This window comes from Gorilla gorilla, chromosome 1, assembly GCF_029281585.2.
Source record: "Gorilla gorilla gorilla isolate KB3781 chromosome 1, NHGRI_mGorGor1-v2.1_pri, whole genome shotgun sequence".
Taxonomy (NCBI): domain Eukaryota; kingdom Metazoa; phylum Chordata; class Mammalia; order Primates; family Hominidae; genus Gorilla; species Gorilla gorilla.
Window position 1 is genome coordinate 210,774,827 of NC_073224.2, and position 23,673 is coordinate 210,798,499.

Sequence of the window (23,673 nt, forward strand, 5' to 3'; positions counted from 1 at the left end):
ATAATTCTCAAGACAACTCTGGAAGGTAGGAACTACTCTCCCCCTTTTACAGAAAAGATAAAGGAGGGTCCGAGACATCGCGCGTAACAAGCCCAAGGTCACGGGTACACAATCGTTTGGAAGCTAGGTTTGATTCCAAAGCTCCAGCTCCAAAATCCAAACCACACCCGGTTCAAAGGACAAAAGCAGGAACGCTCGCTCGCTGGGCTCTAGGAGGTGCGGACACTTCCGGGGGAGGGGCGAAGCCAGCTGGCTGCTGAAGGCGGTGCAGGAACCCCTTTGGCGAGCTCGCGCGAGGACGTGCCGCAGCACCGCCTGTCGATCACCTTGCCCCGCCCCACGTCGGCGCGCCCCCGGGCAAGCTCCTCCCCCAGTCCCGGCCGAGCGGGAAGCGAACGCGCGCTCTCTCCGGTTACCTTCCGCCTCGGGGAAGGGCGGGGGAAGTGGAAGCGCGCCCTCGCGAGCTGCGTGCTCGCGTACGTCGCCGGGGTTCGGCTGCGTCCGTCCCGCCGCCCGCCCGTTGCCGCCGCCGCCGCTGCCGCCGTGCTCTCGCTTTGCCCGCCGCCGCCTGAGGGGGGCTGGGGCCGGGGCCAGCCATCACTGCCGTTGCCGGGATGCCGCGGGTGTACATCGGCCGCCTGAGCTACCAGGCCCGGGAGCGCGATGTGGAGCGCTTCTTTAAGGGCTACGGGAAGATCCTGGAGGTGGATCTGAAGAACGGGTGAGGAGGGCGAAAGAGGGTCCGGCCGGGCGGGGACAGACCCCATAGGTGGTGGGGAGGCCGCGGGGACGGGAGAGGGACGCCTGGTCCGCGCGGAGCGCCTACCGGCCTGGCCAGGCTCCGCCATAGTGGCGGCGCCTCGGGGGCGCGGGTAGGCCCCGGTTCCCACTGCGCCTGCGCGAGTGGGGGTGGTGGAGGCATAATGGGAGCTGTGCTGAGGCCCTGAGTGGGACGGGGAGAAGGAAAGCCCGAGTGGGGCTGGTGCTCCGGGCAGGGGGGCACAGCTCCAGGGCGCCTGGGAGACCTGGATTTTCCCTTCCTAGGCCCGGAACTGGGGCCCTATTCGTCTCTGGGTAGACACCAACCTTTCCCGCCCTGAGGACTACTGGAAATAAACAGGATTTCCTGCTCCCTTTCACCTCTTGCCCGGTCTCATGGATCAGACGGTCACAGCGCGTCTTCCCCGAGGACTGGAGCCTTGGAGGGAGGCCCTTTTTAGCCGTGTGCCACGCTTTTTTGGGCGGGAGACTCCAGTTTGAGTAGTCTAGTGACAGTTTCGAAAGTATCGTCTTGCCGTGCTGAAAGCCTTCACCGTTCCCTCTGCAAGAGTAAATTAAAGTCTTAACTCGTTATCTTTAAGACTCCGTGCAGAGTTTCCACGCTGTGGTTTCCGTTTTCCAACTTACCGAAAAATTGCTTTGCCGTTGTAGAATTTGTTAGGAGAATAGTGGCCACCCTGGCTGGTATCTGCGTCTGGTTAACTCAGACGGAGACGAAATTGTTAACTTACTGCCTCCCCCAGAGTATGATCTATTACTTGTATTCTTAATCTACTTCGGCAAAAATAGTGCCAGCATGAGCTACAGGTTTTAGGGAAAACTGTTGAGGAATCAGGCCTGGAGAAAATACTCAACTGGGAAAACTGGGAACCAGGAGATGTTAGGTAGGGCTTGGAAGGCATGGATATAAAATTAAAAGGACTGGGGTGACATTTTAGGGCACTAAACCTTGGGTGTTAGAGAACTCTTGGCTTAAAAAAGAAACTCTACTTTGCAACAGGTGTAATATAGCTACCGTTTACTCCCCAGGGTTATACTAGAAACTGACACCTGAAACATTTTGAAAGTTACCTAAGTATGTTTCACGTATGAGAAAACTGGTAGCTACCGTATTCTCAAATGATTATCTGGGTTTGAAAAGCCATTTCAAATTGTTAGAATCGTTTTCTTTCTGAGGACGTCTTTAGTAAAGTACTGATTTCTTTTACAGTAAAAGGCTTAGAAAACTACTCCTTTTCTACAGTAAAACGTTCAGTTCTTAAGGATATATTGAAGTGGCGGGTAGACGTTATTGTATACATATCATATATGTGAAAGTTGAAACTCCAGTTTTTTTCAGAGCCCAGCTAAATTGACAGCATAACTAACTTTTGTGGACAAAGTGTGGATTTTGAGGCCAGCCAGGCCTAAGTCATATCCTGGTTCCACCACTTACTACGTATGGGCAGGTTACTTCTCTGAACCTGGTTGCTCATTCATGTGGAAAAGGAAGATTAGAGATAATAAATGTGAAGCATTTGGCTTAGGCAGTAAGTGGCAGCTATAATCAGAGGGATGAGGAAACATCTTTGCTTGTTGGTGTTTCATAACATAAAGCGTGTTTGGTGAGGTCTATTTTCTAAGGTTACTCAGGTGATAGTGTGCAGGAAATGACAAGACTGTTAATGGGAAACTGATTCATCAACCAAATGTATTGATAACCCATCAACAAAATGTCCACCACTGTGCTAAATGAATTGGGGGAGGAGGCAGAAAACAGTTCTGCTCTTGAATAAATTAAGCATTATGACATGTGCACTTTGAATTAAGAAATGTTTGCTTTCGCTTTAAACTCTAACTAGTAAAACTTGGAATGATTTGCTTGAAAAGATGTGTTGAAATGGGCTTTGAAGAATAGATTAGAGCTTGAAGTGAAGAAATTTAGGTTTCTGGGAATAGTATATGTCGTAGTTGGGGCTCAGGCATGGTGACTTGTGCCTGCAGTCCCAGCTGAAGTGTGAAGATTACTTCAGGCCAGGAGTTTGAGACCAGCCTGACCCCATCTCTACGAAAAAAAATTTTTTTAATTAGCCACGCGTGGTGGCACTCGCCTATAGTCCTAGCTACTTCAGAGGATGAGGCAGGAGGATCACTTCAGCCTAGGATTTCAAGGCTACAGTGAGCTATGATTGTGACACTGCACTCCAGTCTGGGTAACAGCAAGACCCTCATCTCTAATAAAATAAGTACAATGATGACTTTTTTTGCTTTTTGATGAATAGGGAAAAAATATTTTTTTAATGTCATAATTGGTGTTGAAGACATGGTCCAGTAAGAAGCAATTATGAAAAATAATAAACAATCTAGCATGGATCAAGCCTTATGAAGAATCTAGAAATTTAACAACATAAACCAGAAACAACGACTATTAAGATTTTACACTAAAAATTCAAAATCAATGAGTAGGAATTCAAAGGCTCTGGAAGGAAGAAGTGAGCAACCCAAAAGGAAGATGGAGCGATAAGAGGAAAGAGCCTTTCAGGACCCTAAATACCTGGGTGGTTTTTTTTAAGGAACTGTTCATTCTTACAGTTATGCTGCCAAACCATGATATGCGTGAAATGTCACTGAAAGTCAAAGTTGAAATGAAGTCATTTTAGAGTTTCAAAGACAGGTATGACAGTCACCAAACAGCACACAATATGACCTCCTGGCATCATTGAGGAATCATTACAGAGGAAAACGACTTCTGGGAAGAAGACCAATGGTAAAGATGTATTTCAAGCAAAAATTGCCTGTATGGCAAAAACGCTGGAGAGTCTGAAAGGAAGGAGTGAGTACAAAAGAAAAAGCATAACTTAGCTACATATGTAAGCTTATAGTCCCCTAGCAGAAGGGCAGTGGATCTCCCTACTGAGAAGCATGTTTGAACATATCTAGATTGTGATTAGTAATTGAAACTCAGAGGCCGGACGCGGTGGCCTGTAATCCCAGCACTTTGGGAGGCCGAGGCGGGCAGATGACGAGGTCAGGAGATCGAGACCATCCTGGTTAATGCGGTGAAACCCCGTCTCTACTAAAAATGAAAACAAAAATTAAAAAAAAGTAGCCGGGCATGGTGGCAGGCACCTGTAGTCCCAGCTACTCGAGAGGCTGAGGCAGGAGAATGGCGTGAACCTGGGAGGTGGAGCTTGCAGTGAGCCGAGATCGTGCCACTGCACTCCAGCCTGGGCGACAGCGAGACTCTGTCTCAAAAAAATTAATAATAATAATAACTGAAACTCAGAAACAGATTTTGGATGCTTTAGATAGGTCTTTGAAGAATTGCTGGAGTTCAGATTTGTAGAAGTGAGATGTATCGGTAGATATGTTAGGCTGAAGGGTTGTAAGTTAAGTTTAGAATTAAGGCATAAAATGCTTGTCTAGACCGGTCACGGTGGCTCACACCTGTAATTCCATCACCTTGGGAGGCCGAGGTAGGTGGATCACTTGAAGTCGGGGGTTTGAGACCAGCCTGGCCAACATGGTGAAACCCCATCTCTACTAAAAATACAAAGATTAGCTGGGTGTGGTGGTGGGCACCTATAATCCCAGCTCCTCTAGAGGCTAAGGCAGGAGAATTGCTTGAACCTGGGAGGTGGAGGTTGCAGTGAGCGGAGATTGCATGACTGCACTCCAACCTAAGCAACAGAGCAAGACTCTGTCTCAAAAAAAAAAAAAAAAAAAAAGCTTGTATAATAGGAAGATGACCAAATAAAGAAACAAATGAGTTCTTCAAAGGAGATTTAGTGTTCAGGAAAGGATTCTATGGACCCTGAGAGGATTTGGAGAAGAGGTATGTAAGCAAGAGTTCATTGCCTGCCATTTTATTACACCAGGCAACGCTAATGTAGATTGCCACTGTTTTAGAGAACTTTTTGAAAGATGGTTTGGGACCACAAATACAATGAAGATCTCCCAGGATCATATAGACCATTCCAGTTCCCATTAAGGTCTCCTACTTTTCTACCCGCCCCATAAACTTCAAGAGTCACTGCAAGGGCCTGGCACAGTGGCTCACGCCTGTAATCCCAACACTTTGAGAGGCCAAGGCAGGCAGATCACCCAAGGTCAGAAGTTCAAGACCAGCCTGACCAACATGGAGAAACCCCCGTCTCTACTAAAAATACAAAGTTAGCCGGGCGTCGTGGCACATGCCTGTAATCCTGGCTACTCGGGAGGCTGAGGCAAGAGAATCACTTGAACCTCGGAGGCATAGGTTGCGGTGAGCCGAGATCGTGCCATTGCACTCCAGCCTGGGCAACAAGAGCAAAACTTCGTCTCAAAAAAAAAAAAAAAAACAAAAAGAGTTACTGTAGGGAAGGGAGGGGCAGGAATCCTAGATGCACGTCAAGGAAGCAACAATATTAGCAGCACTTGTTTATACCCTTTCAGCTCTGTGGTAACTTTTGCTGGCTTTGATTGTATATAGATTTTATTTTTTATAATAAGCCATTTCATGTAAAGTGTGAAAGAATTTTGAGTACGCTAGTTGCCCTTTTGTCACAAAATCTTGTGGTTTTAGTCAGATCTTTATATCTTAGCTTTTCCATATTTTAGTTAATGAATAAAACTTACCACATATTAAGATTATTTTGCCTGTCTAGTAGCTAGAAGGATAAACCCCCAGATCATTGAAATTTATAGTTTTATTTTTTAGTTCAAGTCATGAATTAAAACTCTCAAGGGAAACTTGGATTTAAACTTCAGAACCTGTGTTTCATGGAACAGTGAAATCATGAATAGCCTGAATTTTCAGGGGATGTTGTGGTCTGTTTAGTCATGCTATCTAATTATTACCAGAAAATTTTTGTTTTCGCCCTTGTTTAATGCACCATAATTTTTTTAATGTGGAGTTCAAGACTCTTCGAGTGAGGCAGGTCGTTGTTGTGTGTGTCACCGCTCACTGGAGGGCATTATTAAGCCTTAGATACTGAGAAGAATTACTGCCAACCCCAGCACCTACACAGGGATTTTTCTCTTTTGACTCCTGAATTCTTGACAGATTAGGAAGTATATAGTTAGTTTAATGTTCCAGGTTGCTGGTTTCTGGTTAGATGAGCTGTTACAGTATTTTTTTTCTTAGTTTTTTTTTTAAGTTTTTAGTTTTTAATTCTCCCAAGGCTTCTCCCAAGGCTCTGTCATTCATCGTTACCGTATTCTTAATCATGAGAGGGATTATCTTCACCCACCACCAAGTGGCAGAGAAGTGCTTTATCATTTTTATGATAGTGCTATAACTAATGAGTGACAAAAGAAAAAGCAAACACTTTGCCTTTAGGAACCCTACCACCTATTTGTTGTTTTTTTGTTTTTGAGATGGAGTCTTTCTCTGTCGCCCAGGCTGGAGTGCAGTGGTACAATCTCAGCTCACTGCAACTTCCGCCTTTTGGGTTCAAGCAATTCTCCTGCCTCAGCCTCCCAAGTAGCTGGGACTACAGGCGCGTGCCACCACGCCCGGCTAATTTTTTGTATTTTTAGTAGAGACAGGGTTTCACCGTGTTAGGCAGCATGGTCTCGATCTCCTGACCTCATGATCCGCCTGCCTCGGCCTCCCAGAGTGCTGGGATTACAGGTGTGAGCCACCATGCCCGGCCACCTTTTTGTTTTTAAGCCCTTCTGCCAGCCTCAGAAATAGCATCCCATTTGCACTGGCATGTACAAAGCATTAGAGTCTATGTTAAGAAAAGGAAGACATTTGGTTCTGGATTAATTTTAGGATTATCTAAGAAGAGGTTAAAACAAGTTTTGTTTAAAAGCGTGTTTGAACAACTCTTTATGTATAGTTAAAATTAAAGACCCACTCTTAATTTTCAAAGTAGCACATATTTATGATTGGAAATTTTTTTTGAGATGGAGTCTGTGTCTGTTGCCCAGGCTGGAATGCAGTGGCAGGATCGTGGCTCACCTCCCAGGTACAAGCGATTCTGCTGCCTCAGCCTCCCAAGTAGCTGGGATTACAGGTGTGCACCACCACCCCCGGCTAATTTTTGTATTTTTCGTAGAAACGGGGTTTCACCAGGTTGGCCAGCCTGGTTTTGAACTCCTGACCTCAAGTGATCTACCTCACAAAGTGCTGGGATTACAGGCGTGAGCCACCACACCTGGCCTATTATAATTTTTTTATATGGAGAAGGACCAAAATAATCCAAAGATGTAACTCTTTGCATTTTGGGTTTTTTAGTTTTGCTTTTTTTCACATACAGGTATGGGCATGTGCACGCACGCACTCTGTCTCTCTTCTTTTCTTTTTTTTTTTTTAATTAAACCCACCGGCCAGTTGTGGTGGCTCACGCCTATAATCCCAACACTTTGGGAGGCCAAGGCTGGCAGATCACAAGGTCAAGAGATCGAGACCATCCTGGCCAACATGGTGAAACCCTGTCTCTACTAAAAATACAAAAATTAGCTGGGCATGGTGGCGCACGCCTGTAGTCCCAGCTACTCAGGAGGCTGAGGCAGGAGAATTGCTTGAACCCAGGAAGTGGAGGTTGCAATGAGCCTAGATCGGGCCACTGCACTCCAGCCTGGTGATGGAGCAAGACTCCATCAAAAAAAAAAAAAAAAAAACCTATCTCCTGCACAGTCTCTCCCTTTTCTTATGCCTCTCCTGACTCCTTTTTTTTCCAAACTTGGAATCATACTATAAGTTATTTTATAATTTGCTTGTTTCACCCTAACAGCCTGATCCTTTTCCTTTGTCATTAAGTATTCTCCTACAACCTGGTTTCTAATGGCTACATAGTACTCCTACATACATATGTTATTTAATGGACATAATCAGAACCATGTTGCAAGGCATTTAGGTTATCTTTATTTTTGTACTATTTTATGCATGTATAATACTGTTGAATATCCTTTATATGAATTTTTGTATACATTTCTTTTTGCCTTAGGGCAGATTCCTGCAAGTAGACTTTGGGAGTCAAAGCATATACACGTTTTAATGCTTTTGCTAGCTATTCCATTACTCGGTAAATTAATATTTACGTTTCCACCTGCCATGTTTAAGAGCTCCTATTTTTTTTTTTTTTTTTTTTTTTTTGAGATGGGGTCTCGATCTGTCTCCCAGGCTGCAGTGCAGTGCAGTGGCATGATCTCAGCTCACTGCAACCTCTGCCTCCTGGGTTCAAGCAGTTCTCCTGCCTCAGCCTCCCAAGTAGCTGGGATTACAGGCGCCTGCCACCACACCCCGCTAATTTTTGTATTTTTAGTAGAGACACGGTTTCACCTTGTTGGCCAGGCTGTTCTCAAACTCCTGACCTCAGGTGATCCGCCCACCTCATCCTCCCAAAGTGCTGGGATTACAGGTGTGAGCCACCGCACCCGCCAAGAGTTCCTACTTTTCTGAACAGTGCCCTTTATTATAATTTTTTTAACTAATTTTTTCTAATTAAAATGTTTAGAATTATATATGAGGAAATCATTTGGCAGCCTTTAAGGCTTGTCTATTTAGCCTATTAAGCATAACAAATTCAAGAACTTTTTGGACCAGGTGCGGTGGCTCACACCTGTAATCCCAGCACTTTTGGGAAGCTGAGGTGGGCGGATCACTTGAGGTCAGGAGTTTGAGACCAGCCTGGCCAGCATGGTGAAACCCCGTCTGTACTAAAAAGACAAAAATTAGCTGAGTGTGGTGGCACTTGCTGTAATCCCAGCTACTTAGGAGGCTGAGGCAGGAGAATCGCTAGAACCCGGGAGCCGAGATTGCACCATTGCACTCCAGCCTGGGCAACAGAGTGAGACTCCATCTCAAAAAAAAAAAAAAAAGAACTAAAAAAAAAAAAACTTTTTGGGCCAGGCGTGGTGGCTCACACCTGTAATCCCAGCACTTTGGGAGGCCGAGGCGGGCGGATCACGAGGTCAGGAGATCGAGACCATCCTGGCTAACATGGTGAACCCTATCTCTACTAAAAAAAAAAAATACAAAAAAAATTAGCCGGGCTTGTTGGCCGGCGCCTGTAGTCCCAGCTACTTGGGAGGTTGAAGTAGGAGAATGGCGTGAACCCGGGAGGCTGAGCTTGCAGTGAGCCGAGATCGCACCACTGCACTCCAGCCTGGATGACAGAGCAAGACTCTGTCTCAAAAAAAAAGCCTTTTTGACTCATTAGAGAATAAATGTAGGTTAATTGTAGATCGTTTAGATATTATGAAAGCATAAAGTGAAAAGTATCATTAAGCATCCTTTTAAGATGGGTGAGGTTTTATGTGCAATTTTGTGTCATGCTTTTTTTACTTAATTTATCTCATGTATTTTCTATTACATTAAAATCTTCCTTATTAATGGCTTCATAAAATCCATTGTATGGCCATATTATGACTTACCCAACCATTCCTCTTATATTGTCTACCTTTTTTTTGGTCTCCTAATTCTTGCTGTTATAAGTAGCCCTGTGATGGGTATTATGTGCATAAAACTTTGTTTGCATTTTTATTATCCCTGAGTACATATGGATTCCATGAAATAAAATTCATGTGTCACAGCAGGAGTGAACATATTCAAGTATCTCAGTGCATATAACCAAATAACTTTCCAGAAAAGCTACACCAGTTACACTTAACACCCGCAGTGTATGAGCATGCCCATGTGATGGGCACTTCAGCAGCATGGAGTACCCCTGTTGTGTTTGCTGGCCGGGCGTGGTGGCTCACGTCTGTAATTCCAGCACTTTAGGAGGCCAAAGCGGGCGGATCACCTGAGGTCAGAAGTTCGAGACCAGCCTGACCAACATGATGAGACCCTGTCTCTACTGAAATTACAAAAATTAGCTGGGTATGGTGGTAGGCTCCTGCAATCCCAGCTACTCGGGAGGCTGAGGCAGGAGAACCGCTTGAACCCGGGAGGCGGAAGTTGCAGTGTGAGATCACACCATTCCACTCCAGCTTGGGTGACAGAGTGAGACTCTGTCTCAAAAATAAAAAATAAAAATAAAAGATGCTAATTTACCAAGTGAAAAATAATCAGGAAGTTTTTCTTGAATGAATAATAAATAGAGATAGGACTATGAAGTAAGTAGCATTCTATCATTGTTTTATTAGTAATATAACTATTACAAATGTGATCAAATTTGTTTTTATTAAAAGTCACTTTTTAAAGTCAACTTACCCCCCAAAAAAGTGTATTATTTTTTTCCCCCAATATATGGGGAATTTAATTTTTTTCTGTCATTTTGAAAAATCAATGCCAAGAGATAATACCATATTGAGATTTTTGACCAAATGTTAACAGCGTAAATTGCCCTGGTTCAGGACCTCCACTCCTTGGTTCTTGGTCCCTTCAGTTTGTGGTATGAATAAACATCATTTGTAATTATTTGACTAAGTCATTTAAAATCCCTGTTCTTTAGTTTAATATACTGTTTTGCTCCTCCTTTCTCATTGAGGTATTGTATGAATTTAAGGGCCATACGAAGTATTTGTCCCTTCTTAAAAGATAGGCACAGGATATAGACTCGGTAATAAAATGTGGTTTGGGTTTCTAGTATTTTTTTATGCTTCCAGGTACCCAGAACCGCAAATTGTACTTTGAGCTCCTCAGAAGAAAGGTGCTCCAGGCATCTGAGAGAATACCGTTGGGGTGATACTTACAAATTTGTAAGCTAACACTGAAATCTTAAAACTTTTGAAAATATTAATGCATTTGTATGACTTATTTTTCAACTGAGTATGTCAAAGTACTTTATGAACAAGTGTTGTCCCTAGTTTGTACTGATGGGGAAACTGAGGCATGGGGTGATAAGGTGACTGGCCCAAGGTTACAAAATGAGTTATTGACAACTCCGGAAATAGAAGATTTTTTAAATTCCCATACTAGATACATGTGGGCATTGACATTCAAAGCTTCCCTCATGCTATTTCCTTTAGTCCTGTCCTTTGGGGACTTGCCTCTGAGGGTGAGAGGGTAGTTCAGGTTTCCGGGCTTGTTCAGCCTTTAGTCTCTGTAGAGGCTTCCAGCAAGCTGACAAGTTACTGCCAAAAGTGAGACAGATGGTATTTTTTATGATGTTGTCCTTAGTTGGAGACTGCTAGTGATTCTCCTCCTCAGGCTACTCTTTGAAAAGCTGTAAGGTGGTATCAGCTTTATCGTGGTTGGCTGAGGAAGGATTTGTACAAGTAAATGTTCTCTGCCGTATTGTCATTCCTAGGGCCATCTGGTCTTGTAGTACCCTGAAGGTGAGGGATTAGATTATGCTCTGAATTTGTATGCCCATAGTTTGAGGAAATGTTTTACTTGACTTTTCTGTGTGTTGAGATGAAAGTCTCCCAGGCTAAAGATTTCTGAACTGCACACAATGCCTGAAGAAGCGCTTGAAAGGCACTTTATTTCTCCCAGGTCCCCAACCACGGGTTTAGGTTTTTATGCCAAAAAGGGGACCTTCATGAACAAAGACCCCCAAGACCTAGAGAGAAGAGGAAGTCTGAAAGAGGGAGGTTTGAATTCAGCCTTCAGGAATGAAGAGGGCAGACAGAGCAGGAGGCTCAGGCAAGGGAGTCAGGAACCACAGACCAGAAACATGGACTTGGAAAGGTTTTCATGTAATTGAAATGAAGCTATTGATTCATCCATTTTAAAAGAATTTGAAAAATTCATTAAAATACTTAATTAGTGGCATCCACTAATTAATAAAAGCATAGGGAGTGGCATCTTTAACCAAAAATGAAAATGAAGAAACAGACTCCAGCCCAGGGACCAGGGGCGATTATGAGGGACATGGTGCCTCATACAGCCAAGATGATCCAAGAGGCATCATCTTTATGAAGCTTTAACACCTGGCAGCCTGCTCATTGTGTTGTTTAAGAGGTAAGTATGAACTGGTTTTGTTTGTAGCTTTTGTGTGGAATCAGGTAGTGCTGTCTGCAGAGTGTAAACCTTTATTTCATTAAGTAGGAATAACAGATAAAGTAATTCTATATTAAATCCCAAGAGTTTTATTCTAAATTGGTAATGTGACTTTCATCTCTCGAGTTTTTTCAAATCGTTTTTAATTTGTGGTTGAGTCTTCATGAACTTCTAGTGTGTCATCAGGGAATAGTTGATTCCCCTTTTTTGAAAGCTTTCAATTTCATTTATCCTTAGTGTTGAAAAGTGTCAGAAAATTGAAATGGACACAGATGATTGTATCTGCCCTCCCTTTCAGGAAAGCCGTGTTGACTTTAAAATATCAAAAAAGAAAGTTCAGTTATGATTGCAGGGGGTAATGATAGTTTGATCCACAAACTGTTTGCAGTGTAAAAGTGAAATACCTTAGCTGACTTAGTTCATTTTTGAAAGTTTTGAATAGCTAAAACAAAGTTGGCAAATAGGCTCATAGAGTGGTTACAGAGTAAGACTAAATTCATATTTGATGCAGATTCCTCTCTACCTCCCATTCTGGGAGGATTTAGTTTTACTGTTTGGTGTTTAGGATAATGATTGTTCTATCTTTCTCACCCTACTATGTGAATATATATTCTGTTAGAGATGGGCTGTTATCTGCAATGTGGACTCAATACCATGGGCTTGAGTTTGGTTAGTTCATCATTAGAGATTTTTTTTCAGCAGTTGGTTTACTTTATGAGAAAGGATCATGAGTTTAATTTTCCCACTGATATATTTGTGTTCTCATTGCTGAGATATAAGTTTCTTAATGATTTGTTACCTTTTTCTATTTTCCTAGACTAGTATTAAAATTTTGATGGCATATGGGTTTGGTTCCACTTGTAGAGAATAAATGTTCACAACTTAACTGGTATTAGCACACATCACATGCAGAAATGGTGTTTTCTTGCCACTTACTCTTTCTCATAAGATGCTTATATTCCTGTGGGCATTTGTCTTCCACACTACAGCACATAATTTGATGAAACTGATTTTCTGTGCAAGAGCTTGTGTTTCTCCAACTCTGGTTTTGTGGACCACTTTTCATTGGTATATAGGAGGCGGTTAAAACGTGGTGGTAGAATGCAGGTTTTAGGTTAGCTGGGTGTGAAGAATCCCAGGTCTTTGGGATAGTCTTGGCAAGTTACTCAACTCCTCTAAGTTAGTTTCTTGATCTGTCAGATGACAGTAAACCTCAGAGTTGTGAAAATTAAATGGATATAATGTGTGTAAAGCACTTAGCATAATGCTTTATACATCATAAAACTTTCAAAAATAGGAGTAGTTATTATTACAAAGAAATGTGAAGAAGAGTCCTAGTGGGCTGCATGTTAAAAGTAGTTTTTAGTTAATGAAAATTAAATCACATCTTAGATGTTTATCATCTGCATGGTACTTTTCTGGTTGCTGCTTTAACCTTTGTATAGTTGAAAGTCTGTAAACTTTCTAGTATTCTTTGATTTCTGGCCCATTTCCCTCCTACCATTCACGCTTATATTTTTTGGTTCGAGTCACCATTCCTTGCAAAACTAATTAAATACATTCCTAAATACATAATATTGCCAATATTCATTCACATCCACCACGTCTAGATCCAAGTCTTCATCTTCTTTATGCTGGTCTAATTTTTGCTGAGCCTTAGAACCAAAGACAGACTCCAGGGGTTGATATGGGACCTCCAGAATGGGGATTGCACAGAATAATCTTATTTTTCCTCTATTCTTCTAGTCTGTTATGTTCTGAACCCACACATGTTTTCGGAAGGACCAGATGGCTGACACTGGCTAATGGGAACCAAAAGACGAGTGAAAGTAACCTGGTTGTCACATACCCCCAGCTTAGAGGTGCTTCACCCTGCCCCAAGGTCAATTTCTTTTTTCTCTAGAGATTTTACCCCATTATATCAAAAACCTTTACTACAGCCTGACTTTATCTGATGTTAGAGTATCATTAAGTCAAGCAGCAGCATTTATTGAATGAAAAAAGATTGTACACAGGACTGGAAGAGAAGCATCTGCCTTTAAAATACAGTAGAAGGCCAGGCATGGTGGCTCATGCCTGTAATTCTAGCACTTTGGGAGGCCGAGGCAGGTGGATTGCCTGAGCTCAGGAGTGCGAGACCACCCTGGGCAACATGGTGAAACCCTGTCTCTCCTAAAAAAAAAAAAAAAAAATTACAAAAAATTTGCCGGGCATGGTGGTGCACACCTGTGGTCCCAGCCACTCTAAAGGCTGAGGTACAAGAATTGCTTGAGCCCAGGGTCAGAGGTTGCAGTGAGTGGAGATCGTGCCGCTGCGCTGCAGCCTGGGCGACAGAGCGAGACTATGTTTTTAAAAAAATAAAAAAAAATAAGGAATTAGAACCTTGTGGTTTAGAGCTGGGGTTTTTAGAGTCGTGGGTCTGGGTTCAAATCTAGCTCCTTCACTCATGAGCTCCTTGAAAATGAGCAAGTTGCTTAGCCTCTCGAAGCCTCAGTTTCTCATTGTAAAATGAGAAGAATAATAATACATTCTTCACATTTGATATACGAATGAATGAAATATTATGGATAAATTATTTACTGTGCCAGGCACTGTGCTAAATAGCCAACAGATATTAGCCTTCGTTTTTCTTAGTGAAGAGCTCATAATCAAAAGAGAAGGTAAGCACAAAGACAAAAACAAGACTTAAAAAGCTACAGAAACATGACTGGGCACAGTGGCTCACGCCTGTAATCCCAGCACTTTGGGAGGCTGAGGCGGCCGGATCACAAGGTCAGGAGTTCGAGACAAGCCTGACCAACATGGTGAAACCCCGTCTCCACTAAAAATATAAAAATCAGCTGGGCGTGGTGGCGTGTGCCTGTAATCCCAGCTATTCAAGAGGCTGAGGCAGGAGAACTGCTTGAACCTGGGAGGTGGAGGTTGCAGTGAGCCAAGATTGTGCCTTTGCATTCCAGCCTGGGCAACAGAGCGAGACTCCATCTCAAAAAAAACAAAAACAAAAAGCGTAAAATTGAATAGAAGTGCTAAAGCTAAAGAAAGTCCTAAAATAATTGGAATAGGCATGTTTCTGAGGCTTCATGAAAGAGGTAATTCTCAAGCATATGGAAGAAGATTGATATAATTAAACTTGTGTAGTCAAGGTGTTCCAGGTTTAGAGAGTGACATAAAGATACTTAGGAGTCGTTATAGACTTCTAAACAAAAAAATGATTCAGTAGCTGACTTTTCCTGACACAATGCAAAAGACAAGTTGATTAAGTAAAAATAGCTCTAGCCTAGAATTACATAAATTAATCCAAATGGTAGAGACAGCCCTGAAGGCCCAGCAAATGAGAAAACTGCAGAACTTGGCAGTAGACCCAGTGGGTAACCAATAAGATATAGTCAGAAGTGATTACAAAGGTGTTGGGAGCAAATTAGATGGTCAAGGGATCCGGAAGAGAGAAATCATGAGGTAGGTTTTCTTCTTTGAAGGTGGGGAAAGATCAAGTGCAGACTGAGCTGTGGCCAACGTTTGCAGACCAGGAATCCACACTAGCTCTAATCAGAGAGCCCTTGGTGTGCGGGAACTGCCAGTTTGCCGACGTGAAAAGAGTCCCAGACTGGGTAATGGTGAGCCCTGAAGTCGCACCCCAGCTCTGCCACTCAGTGAGCACGGGTAAGTCATCCACCTCCTCCAGGTGGCCTTGATGGCCCTCCCTCCTCTGAGACTAAAGAGAGGCCACAATGCCCAGAGCAGCCTCCTTCCTGTCTCAAGAAAGGAAAGGATCTCAGGAACCCATTTCATGTGGTAGCAGCTTTTAGTTGTGGGTTGTAAACAACCCTCTGTTGCCAGGAAAGTCAAATTGCAACCATAATCACTGATCCTGAGCAGTAAATGTGACATTGGTTAATTCTTCTGTGAGGGCCTGAACGCTGGTTCCCTGGAATGTTGCAGACCTTTGGAATCGGGGCAGTTACACTGTTCTCATTCACAAGCTTTTCTCTGAGTTGGCCTCTTCTGAGCACTAGAGTTGGTTGCAGAAGGGTCTTTCTACAGTTTGCCAAGCACTTTATGCAGACAGCAAGAATTACCGTTTTTTTAGTACTGTCCTATCAGTGTGTCCTGACTTTTTACCTCATAAGACCAAGTTGGTTGAAGCATAGGACATCACTGAGTGCTTTGAAACAAAGCTGTTTGATTCCTATTCACTGAATGCCATTTCTTTCAGGGTAGATTTAAGGGCTTTCCCCTTAAAGTACAGTGCTACTGACTCTAGATTGAGGGTTCAAGCCACCCCGTGGGTTAACTTCAACAGATGAAAATTTTTCCTTGGCTACAGCAACATCCCTAATCCTGACCAGCCATGGAGAGGTTCGGTTCTTACAAGGAAAATGAGTGAATGTGGGAATGGCTCACCACATTGTGAAAACAAAACTCACATCCTGCTGATGGTTGGCTGAGGACTGTCATGTCCACATACAAAGAAAAGCATGTGGCACAGTTTTAGGACAAAGGTGAGCAGAGATCCACCGTGGAAAGGGGCATATTTTCTTATAGAGAGACCATCCAAGGCATGCCCCTCGGTAAGCAGTGTTGATGGGTGACCACGGTCACACGCATGGAGGCTTGCTTTCCCCTGCTCCTCATACCCACTTCCTAGCAGTTTCTGGTATTGAGCACCCCCTTAGTCGTGCCTTGCCCAGTTAGCCATTGATCAGCCTGTTTCCAGAGCAAGCCATGGGCATTAGATTGCAGACAGGACTTAGTCTCCCTGTTCAGTGAAGATGTTTGGAAGACAGAAGTGACCCTAAGCTGTTCTGAAAAGGGTTGAGGTAAATCCTATTCAGAAGAACATAACAGAACAAAGGGCAGACTTGGTGTTTGGGACCATTGGTATAGGCTATTAGGATCAGAGAAAGCATATTTAGCAAGGATACAAACTCAGATAATAATTGTTGCCTGAAGAAGTGTGGTTAACATTTCAAAAGTTGAAGTCTTAGAGTACCTTAGTTTTAAAAATACGTCATTCCAGTTCTACCTTTTCAGAGTTATGGCTGACAACCTGAGCAGTACATCAGCTATTGAATGACGAAGATGAGCACATTGGCAATGGGATAAGAATGGACTAAAGTTTAGAGCAGCCCATGTAATTCAGTGTGGCTTTTGTTTGTGGTATCCAGATACCTGTCTATACTTGGTAAGAATCATGGTGCCTGCCTTTTTTTTACAGGGAAAATGACAGCAACTTCCCCTCATTCTTTTGACTAGGTTTGTGAGGACAGAATGTGACCAGAGGAAAATAGTTTTGGTAAAGACAACACAGTGTTTGGGATCAGACGAATTTTGGATTTCAGGGGTTTTTTTTGGTATTTGGGAATGTTTGTATTGTACTTAATGGTTGAACATTCCTAAACTGAAAATCCAAAATGTTCTGATGAGCAAATTTGAGCATCTTGTTGCTGCTCAGAAAGTTTCGGATTTTTGAGCATTTCAGATTTTGGATTTTCGGATTCAGAATACTCAACCTATTGCAGAGAAACATTAAAGAAAGGAGTTTCTTTTCTTACTTGAAGGGTGTTGTGTATTGAATAGTGAGGTCATGCTTTTTATTCTTTCATATGCATAGGGGAGGAAGATTGAAAGTGTATCTCAGGGCTCTTTGTGTTTCTGTCAATCCCTGCTGTGGAGGGGTTTTTATATTTGTCTTAGATTCTTTCTCCTGAATTCCTGCATCCTATGAATTATTGAAAGGTGTTCTTTGTTTTTAATAGAGCAGAAGAGGAAGGATTTCTGCTGTTAGAATTAGAGAAATTTATCTCGGGTTGTTTTGTGAGGCTTATTCACAAGTCACACCAGAGATGTATATACATATATGTACACACGTGCATACATATAATAGTATGTATACATGCATGTGTGTATTTTATATTCCTTTTTACTCTGACAGAGGATTCAAAAGGAGATTGCTTTCTGAGAAAAGAGATTTGTTTCACGTTACTTGCTGCAAAGCACAAAGGGAGTGTTAAGCTTGGCTTTAAAAGGCTCTAGTGTTAGTTACCAGGAAGAGCTTTACTTTGTTGAAGGCACTAATTAATTCAGGAACAGTTAAAAGTGTTTAAATGAACTAAAATTGGGACCTATACATAAAAGGTATTTTAGATGATAAAAATGTATCCCTTTTCATCTGTTGGTGTCTGGTGGTACCATCCTAGTGCAGGCATGTCAAATTTTAGAGTTTAAATTTTCCATTTTTGAAGCCCAGCACAGTGGCGTGTGCCTGTAATCCCAGCTACTTGGGAGGCTGAAGCCGCAGGATCCCTTGATCCCAGGAGTTCAAGTCCAGCCTGGATAACATATTGAGACCCCATCTCCATTGTTAAACCAAAGGAGCACTAATTTTAACACTTAACCTGTCATGCTTTTGATGTTAGTCGAAGCCTTGGAGATATGCAGTATACCTCCCTCATTTCATGAATAAACTAAGACCCAGAGAAATAAAATGACTTAAATTTGCTCTTCAAAGTTTGTAGCAGAACCAAGACTAGAACCCAAGTCGGTTCTTGCTGCTTCAGTCTTAATAGTTAGGGAGTTTCAGCCCTGGTGTCAAACCACAAGTTTGAATGCCAGCTCGGCGGGGTTTTTTTATGCAAGTTATTTAATATTCTGTGCCTTGATTTCTTCATTTGTAAAACAGAAATAATGGTACCTAGCTGACGGGTGCTATGAATATAAACTACGATACCATTGCTTAATAGAGAGATTGTTTAGTCAGAGGTAACATTTTATTTTTATTATCTAGTCTTCTGTCTTAATTTATTTCTATCTTATTCACTCTATTTATTGAATGAAATTAAGTCATTCTTCAACTAAAGCAGACTTGGTAGAAACAACCACACTGATCTGCTCTTTGCTTTATTCTCAGAACAAACATATCAGATATGGTTTGTTGTATGCGAAGATGTTTGTTTTAATCTTCCAAACCCACTCAGCATGTCAGTGGCAGAGAGAAGTGACAATCAGGTGCCTGATTTGATCCTTGAACTGAACTTTGATATGTTTCAAATAGATTTTTTCACAGAATAGTAGCCAAAATTTTTCTGTAAAATAAATTTAATCTCAAGTCAGCTAATTTAATAAATGTTTTGGATACCCCTAAAACAGGCTTACCAAGTGACCCACTTGTTGGAACTTTTTAGAAGTAAATACTGGGGAAGGTTTGTAGGGATTTTTCTGTAACATTACCAGTTGTCCCTGTAACTCAAGGAAGTTTTATTGGCAAGATATGCCTTGCTTCATTCTCAGCTTGCAAAGAAAGATTCATCTGTCGTAACATTAATTTTTATTTTTAAATTAACCTGCCTCCACTGAACAGATTGTCACTGCTTTCTCTGAAAGGTCAGGATAAGTTCTGCATATGAACCTTGGAACAGGGTGATCTTTGAGTCTGGGAGAATGTATTACCATGTAGGTCTGACAGAAGCATCACTTGCCATCAGCGGCCACTGGGCTTTCTATTTCAGTTGACCTGCAGAGCTTAGGATGTTGCATTCCGTGACCACCCCCTCTGCCCAGTAGTTGTAACCCTTCACTATTTTGAGGAAAACAGTTGGTATTTTCCTGTGGTTTGTTTAATCCTCAGGATTCTGTGATGTCCTTCTAAGATCACGTTAGATCAGTCTTGGTCATTTGGTCATTGAACAGTGCCGAGCCAGAGTATGACTCGAAGGGAGTGGAGGCCATTCCATCACGCCCGGGCCAAATGTCCCTCCTCCCTCCGCATGGCGTCAGGCTCTCACATGCTGCCAAAAGCAGTGATGCTGTGGACAGAGGAGACTTGGGACTGGTCTTGACAATTAAATTCAGGAGGGCACTTTTGTTGTTGTTATTGTTTTGAATCCATCTAGAGATAAACCAAAGTAGAAAATAGTTGAGTTGGTTTTTTATTTGCCTTAAAAGAAAAATTGTCTCTGAAAATAATAGTATAGTTTTCCTAATGACCCATTCTATCTAAGAAAGGAAAAAGCAGCTACATTATATTATCTATTACAGATTTTTAGTCACTGTAAAGCACTTTTGAACATAGTAAGTCAGTGATTTCGAGAGGCTTTACTTGCCTTGTCTAAGATAACAGCATGTTCAAAATCCTTCTTATTAAGCTGCTCAGCAATTCTAGCCTATGGAAGCGTGAAACTATGTTTTAAAGACTTCACAGCCCATAAATTGAGCCAGGTGGCTTCTGAATTGTGTTACTGCAAATTACTGCAAGGCACTTCCTGTTAAATAACCGGATGTGTCTGTGTTAATTTTTTTCAATGGAGTTGACATTCAGTGCCATTCAGACATTTCAACATAAAAAACCCTCCAACGTTGTTACCTACACGTTGTAACCCAGCACATTGTCACCTTGAGAGACTGTTGTATGAAAGGAACTCTTTAGTAAAGGAAAAATTCCACAATTCTGAGTTCTCACTTATTTAACATGTTACTGAGTATAGCATCACATTCTAAAGAAACTGGAGGCCGGGCGCAGTGGCTCACGCCTATAATCCTAGCGCTTTGGGAGGCCCAGGAGGGCGAATCACCTGAGGTTTTGAGACCAGCTTGGCCAACATGGCAAAACCCTGTCTCTACTAAAAATACAAAAAGTAGCCGGGCATGGGGGCGTGCGCCTGTAATCCCAGCTACTCGGGAGGCTGAGGCAGGAGAATCGCTTGAACCCAGGAGGTGGAGGTTGCAGTGAGCTGAGATCGCACCACTGCGCTCCAGCCTGGGCGACAGTGAGACTCTGTCTCAAAAAATAAAATAAATAAATAAATAAATAAGTAAACTGGAATCATTTTTTGTCAGCAGGCTGAGTGACCCTCTGACAAGTCTTGTAACTTGTTCGTAGTGTCAGTGTGTTTAAATGCAGAGGAACACTAGTCAGTGTGTGCCCGTGTACACACAGCCTTACTAGAGTTTAAAGAAATTGCTTGTAACTTTCCTTTCTGATTAGTTATGATCAATAAGATGGTTTTGGTTTTTAAATATAGGCAGTGGTCACAAAGCTGGACTTTTCACAGCTGCGTCAGACCAAACTAAATATTTCTTGAAAACATAATTTACAGGGCATTTGTATAACCTTGCTTATAAGTATCTTACAAATTTTGCACTTTAGCTATATAAATTGTACTCTTTAATAGGCATTAGTAGGATGGTGGGGGATCTTTTGGTTATATGTTAAGCCACCAAACCTCTTGGCTGGAAAAGATGTAGCAATACCATTTAAAGAAGTTTGCACGAGTTGTATACAGATTTCAGAGAATTCCATCCTATTCTAAAACTTCATGGAAATGAATTTGGAATCTCACAGGGAAGTAAACAGCTCCAGTCTTTTTTTCACTGATAATCACATGTGACAGATGTGTTTACGTAGAGGAACAGGAACCTTAAAGTTTTTTTCTTTCACATGATTTAACAGTTATTACACAGTGCCTGAATGTAGGTCTAATTGTTCTCTAAGATACCACTTTTAAAGCTAAAAAAGATGAGTTTTATGTGGTGTTTGAAAGAGCGTTATATGTCTTGTAGCATTATATATTTTGGATTCTTATACCAAGCATCCCTGTCTTTGCAGTTGCCACCAACTACTTGGGAAATATAAGAAGTGTCCTGTGTATGTAGCCAGCCTCCTCCTAGAAAGATAGGAGTCTACTTTGAGAAGTCTCCCTACCTTTTTCAGTGCCTGTTGGCACAAAGCAAAGTGGTTTCACCTGAAGAGAAGACAAAGCTGATCCTTAGTTTGCAAAATCCACCTAACCTTTGCTAAGCATGAACCTCATTGCTTTCTCTTTAATGTCAGTGAAGCTGGATGTCAAAATGGTACCAACCAGTATTTTCTTTGCTCTCTTCTAGATATGGTTTTGTGGAGTTTGATGATCTGCGTGATGCAGATGATGCTGTTTATGAACTGAATGGCAAAGACCTTTGTGGTGAGCGAGTAATTGTTGAGCATGCCCGCGGCCCACGGCGAGATGGCAGTTACGGTTCTGGACGCAGTAAGCATTCAAAGGGCATACTTTTATCAGTAATGTGCTTTTGTTATCATGCTAATTTTTAAAGTAATTAATTGATATTACATTTAAACGTATTGATGTTTAAGCTATTTTGTAAATTATGTATCTTTTTTAAAAATGTAGAATTACAAATAAGCTTTTGATAATGTTTAATTTTAATTAAATTAATGACAATTTCTTGTTTATAATACTTTATAAATATGTTTAATGATGTGTGTTTGTGTTGTTGTTTGTTTTTTCTCTGTAATGCAATTGTTTAACATAGATTTAACAAAGACCTCAATGTTTTAATTAAAAGAATCCTTTGAGGCTAAGATGACTGCCTGTTCCATTTGCTGACCTTGGGTTACCTTTCCATGTGTGGCTCTTTGAACCATTGTGGCCCTTGGCTGACCAAAAACAGGAAGCCATGTGACGACCGCAACCTTTCCCCATTAGACCTGGGTGGTGAGGATCCCAAGGGTTAGACACAGATGAGATTAAACTGAAATAGGTGCCTGAAAATCTTTTTTTTTTTCCATATAAAATATTCACAAAATGTTTAATCACTGTGAGTAACACCAGTAACTGATTTAGTAATTTGGTTACTTATTTGTAAATTGTTAATAGTTTTTAATTTATGCATGTTAATCTTAAATGCAAATATTAATGAATATGTATACTTACAACTTTTTAAATTAAATGTTTATATTTAGCTGATTGCTTCTTTAAAAATCTATTTTAGAATTAAGGGTGGGAATAGAGTTAAAACGTGCTATTGTTTGGGGTGGGGGTAAATAATATATTTAAGGGGGGGTGTGTGCTGTGTCATTTTTTTTCCTTTTCTTCCACTGAAATAATCTTATTTATTTGAACCTTCCAAAGGTGGATATGGTTATAGAAGAAGTGGCCGAGATAAATATGGCCCTCCTACTCGCACAGAGTACAGACTTATTGTGGAGAATTTGTCAAGTCGGTGCAGCTGGCAAGACCTAAAGGTTTGGGCCCCATTAACCTTTTGGGGTAAGGTTGGGCAGGAGTTAAAGTTGGGAAACAGGTAGATTTGTGCAGGCCCAGGCATACACAAAATAAAGTGTTATATGTTTGAAAGCCTGCACAGAGCTGGAAATAATTAAAGTGCCATATGAGTACAAAATATATCAGAATTATATTCCTACTATACATTGTGGGACCGTCATTCTAAGGACACATTTGTGAGTTTGGTTTGGTTTGTTCTGTTTGTTTGTTTTGTTTGAGTTGGAGTCTCGCTGTGTTGCCCAGGCTGGAGTGCAGTGGCACCATCTCTGCTCACTGCAACCTCCGCCTCCCGGGTTCAAGCAATTCTCCATCTCAGCTTCCTGAGTAGCTGGGATTACAGGCACCCGCCACCATGCCTGGCTAATTTTTTTGTATTTTTAGTAGAGACGAGGTTTCACCATCTTGAACTCCTGACCTTGTGATCCACCCGCCTCAGCCTCCCAAAGTGCAGGGATTACAGGCGTGAGCCACCGCGCCTGGCCTGATTTTGTTTTGTTACAGAGTCTCTGTTGCCTAGGCTGGAGTGCAGAGGCACAATCATGGCTCAGAGATTGGTTGTCACTATGTTACCCCGACTGGTCTCGAACTCCTGGCCTCAAGTAATCCTTCAGTCTCAGCCTCCTCAAGTGCTGACATGACAGAAACCTGGCCCAAATGTGTGATATGAAATTTGTCTCTGTAAAGAATGTTTGAAACCCCGTCTCTACTTAAAAAGATACAAAAATTAGCCGGGCGTGGTGGTGGGCACCTGTAGTCCCAGCTACTTGGGAGGCTGAGGCAGGAGAATTGCTTGAACCTGGAAGGTGGAGGTTGTAGTGAGCCAAAATCACGCCACTGCACTCCAGCCTGGGCAGTAGAGCAGGACTCTGTCTCAAAAAAAAGAAAAGGGTTACAAGAAGATGGCAGTGTAGCTACTCACCAGTCAATAAAATGGTTGAAACCACCAGTGTTTCCTGCAGCATTTGCTATAACATGCAA

At 42.0% G+C, this 23,673-nt stretch overlaps 1 protein-coding gene across 1 annotated transcript in view; it reads left to right on the forward strand.

Annotated features, from left to right (window-relative positions):
- Positions 1-225: 225 nt before the first annotated feature.
- Positions 226-23,673, forward strand: part of SRSF4 (serine and arginine rich splicing factor 4) — a 34,089-nt gene continuing 10,641 nt past the window's right edge. The window contains exons 1-3 of the mRNA XM_019013836.4: positions 226-721; positions 21,518-21,660; positions 22,543-22,655. Of these exons, the coding sequence (XP_018869381.1) occupies positions 615-721; positions 21,518-21,660; positions 22,543-22,655 (363 nt within the window). The 5' untranslated portion in view covers positions 226-614. The remainder of the gene's footprint in view (positions 722-21,517; positions 21,661-22,542; positions 22,656-23,673) is intronic.